The sequence below is a fragment of the Sphaeroforma arctica genome, assembly GCF_001186125.1.
Source record: "Sphaeroforma arctica JP610 unplaced genomic scaffold supercont1.542, whole genome shotgun sequence".
Taxonomy (NCBI): Eukaryota; class Ichthyosporea; order Ichthyophonida; genus Sphaeroforma; species Sphaeroforma arctica.
This window is the reverse complement of record NW_014040016.1, coordinates 42,803-46,531: the sequence shown is the minus strand read 5'-3', so window position 1 is coordinate 46,531 and position 3,729 is coordinate 42,803. Positions and strand designations below refer to the sequence as shown.

The 3,729-nt window shown below is 40.6% G+C and overlaps 1 protein-coding gene across 1 annotated transcript in view; it reads left to right on the top strand.

The window, feature by feature from the left end:
- Window positions 1-3,335, top strand: part of SARC_07110 (AGC/RSK/RSKP70 protein kinase) — a 4,418-nt gene extending 1,083 nt beyond the window's left edge. The window contains exons 2-9 of the mRNA XM_014298965.1: window positions 400-567; window positions 824-973; window positions 1,194-1,296; window positions 1,499-1,624; window positions 1,891-2,246; window positions 2,546-2,620; window positions 2,797-2,889; window positions 3,119-3,335. Coding sequence (XP_014154440.1) covers window positions 400-567; window positions 824-973; window positions 1,194-1,296; window positions 1,499-1,624; window positions 1,891-2,246; window positions 2,546-2,620; window positions 2,797-2,889; window positions 3,119-3,241 — 1,194 coding nt within the window. The 3' untranslated portion in view covers window positions 3,242-3,335. The remainder of the gene's footprint in view (window positions 1-399; window positions 568-823; window positions 974-1,193; window positions 1,297-1,498; window positions 1,625-1,890; window positions 2,247-2,545; window positions 2,621-2,796; window positions 2,890-3,118) is intronic.
- Window positions 3,336-3,729: the final 394 nt, after the last annotated feature.

Here is a 3,729-nt window from a genome sequence, read left to right as displayed (position 1 = left end):
GTATGTATACATGTGTGTATCCACATACATACACACATACATATATATATATATATATATGTCTATACATATGTATACATCTGTATATTATAAAATATATACATAATGTATTTATATGTGTGTATATATATATATATATATGTCTATGCATATGTATACATCTGTATATTATAAATATATACATAATGTATATATATATATATATGCGTGTTTGGGTTTTTGTTCGTGTTTGTTTGTAAATTTGATGAAGTATATGTGTGTATACGCTCATTCAATTTTCCTATATATAGCATGTACTCCATTATCTCGTATCCTTGCGTAAAAGATTTTGAAATTCATGGAGCTGCTCACCGGTATTTAACTTCCTTGCTCACCCGGGCTGGTTTCGTTCTATTGCAGAACCAGTTAGAGGATCTCGATATGCCGCCCAGAACAGAGGCTGGATACTCTGTGACTGCGACGTCTTTAATAGATGCCTTGGGTATGGATAAGAAGGCGCCTCGGGAGAAGGTCGGTCCTACATCGTTCGAATTACTTAAAGTTCTGGGCCAAGGAGGGTACGGCAAGGTACGTGAAACAAGGCACCGTTACAGTGACAACTTATGAAAGTGTTTGTGCTTAATTTTGTGCAAGTTTAATGCTGAAGCACATATGTAAACTGGTTATATCAGCTGTGAAGGCTTCACTTTTATGTAACATCAAGCCTGTTGATTATCGACCATTGTTCTACTGATGCAACTTCTTCACTCTTTTTAACTAGTACACATAAATGTTGACAGCCTCCTGATTCTCTGTGTCTGTGCATGTCTATACATTTGTATAGGTGTTTCTTGTTCGGAAAGTAACGGGTGCCCGCACGCAGGGCGAGTATTTCGCCATGAAAGTACTGAAGAAGGCGACCATCGTCCGGAAACAGAAAGATACAGAACACATCAAGACCGAAAGGAGTGTTTTAGAGGAAGTCGTTCATCCGGTATGTTCTAGAAGTAGTTGTTCATCTGGTGCGTATTGGAATGATACATTCGAATTTGCTTGTTTATAGCAGTTTATTATCTGTGGCCTTTACCTAGCTCGGCTGTCGGCATAAACCGCTATTCCTACAAAATGATATACATAAGCCGCCGATTGTGCTTCTTGAGAGCTCGCATTGAGCTATTAGATACTCACAACAAAATCTATTTATACCCTGACAGTTCATCGTAAACTTAAAATATGCGTTCCAGACCGGTGGCAAGCTCTACCTGATATTGCAGTACCTTCCGGGAGGGGAGCTTTTTACGTTCTTGGAGAAAGAAGGTATCACTTCAAAATCCAATTTATTCCTTCGTGTGTTGATAGCATTAACGTCAATAGCGTTAGTGGCGACTAAATATTGTGATTTGAGAACCCTCGCCATGCTTTTCGACTGAGAGATTTCCGACGGCAACTAAGTTTATTGTGCCATTGCTCTTTCGTACTGTATCCAACCACTGACTCTCGATAATCTATCGTAATACAGGCGTGTTACTGGAAGACGTTGCAAGATTCTACCTGGGAGAGATTCTCTTGGCGCTTGGTCACTTACATAGTCTCGGTATTGTCTACCGAGATCTCAAACCGGAGAACATAATATTAGATGAATACGGTATGTATTCGATGTCAGCAATTGCCTTGCTGTATCGATGTGTAATGTTTACAACTCGTATTCAGTTTCTTCTACAACGTTTAACGAGCCTATGACTACTCTATCCTCATGTTCCAAGCAAGATGCTAGCCAGAATAAATTCGTCATGCAGATTTTTCCGCAATTGCAAGTAGCTGGTTTTAATTCTGGTATATTTGAGCCTACTATCTTATTCTTCTATATAGAAGCACTCCAAAGTAATTATTACACTTTCATCACTATCACAGGACATGCCGTACTCACTGATTTTGGCCTGAGCAAAGAAGCCATCACTGACACAGTGCGCACTCACACATTCTGCGGTACAATTGAATATATGGCACCGGAGATTCTGACAAGGCAAGGCCACGACAGATCAGTAGACTGGTGGAGTCTGGGCGCTCTTATGTATGATATTCTGGTGGGAGTGCCTCCGTTTGTATGTAATGATAGGAAGGGAACTATGGAGAAGATTTTGAAGGGTGTGCTGCGGACACCACCATATCTCTCGGACAATGCCAAGGATCTACTGAGGAAGCTGCTGCGACGGAATACGAACAACAGACTGGGCTCGGGCCCATCAGATGTGGAGGAGATTAAAGCGGTGAGTCATTGGCATTTTTATGCGTGGGGTGGCGAGCTACATGCTAGTACTATTCACGCAACATGTGTTTTATCGTCTAGGGAAACCCCTCATCTATACCCTACATTAATAACTGCTTCTTGTTTCTTTTTAGCGAGTTCTATCAAGGGCCTTCACCTGCTCTGAACGAGCACGATTTCCCGTCCTCACAGCACTCACCGTTCCCAATGACGCTCTAAATATAGCTGGATCTGACATATTCGTAGCCATCCTTCTTCCTACAGTTCGTTTTGACTGAGTTTATTTTCACACATCCGCAGCACCCTTTCTTCGCTGGCGTGGATTGGAATGCAATGTTACGGAGGGAGCTGGAGCCGCCCATCAAGCCATCATTGGTATGCAGCAGGTCACTTCTTCGTCTTAAAGTAGTTATCTATGAGATACAAGCGCGGTTGTGCGGTTGCAAAAAGGAGTTGCTTTGCGCTTGTTGCACTATTGTGCTACGTTTCCTTCCACTACCGGTTGTGTTTTGAGCTGCGCATCTCATGATCTTACGCAAATGATTATACAGCGCGATCAAGAGGATGTGAGTTACTTCGATACACGATTTACTTCTCAGCCCGCGGTCGATTCGCCGTGCGAGGGCCATTTAAGTCCGAGCCGGGTAAGTGTTTCCGACTCGTTTCCTATCTGTACATGACATTAATCGTGTGCGTGTGTATTTATTATTCACACATTGAACTGCCTCAGTCTGATCTATGTCTTTTATTTACATCTTACTCTATGGCCTGGCATTGATGGTTACGAACGCTTTGTCTAGTCTATCTCAGGGCTGGAATATTTTAATAGTACCTTGTACGTAACCAATCCTCTGTTTCATGATTAATTTTTAGGGAGACGTGTTCCAAGGCTTCACATATGTCGCCCCAACTGTTCTCGATGAGATGTCAGCGCTTCAGCCGTCGTTTACACAAAGCAGACTTGGACGCAGTCGAGGGGGCATGAGTGATCTTTAGGATTGAGATCGCTTTTTAGTCAGTGACTGTTAAGTAATTTTGATCTATGGAAGAAAGAATCCATTAAAGTTAGTATTAAAATCTTTGTTGTTCGTTTTTTAAAGGCTGTTTGTGGGCCACGAGAATCTAAATTATCAACTCACTATTGATTTATCTATGCTACGCATCCCACCATTAAGCTTATGAGAGTAAATACACCGTCTACACTACAGTCTGTGACATGACGATATGCTTGTTAATAGTGTCCAAACCTGCAACGGGTGTATCGATATGATCTGGTTTTTATTCACATGTTTGAATATACTGTAATTATGAGAAAATAATTCTTTGTTACAGAAGGCAATACCACAAACGTAGACTTCAGCTTGAACTAAACAAGTGAGATTCATTATACATATCTTTCATTTCTATCTATATCCATATATATATATATATATATATATATATATACATACATACACATATATACATANATATATATATATATA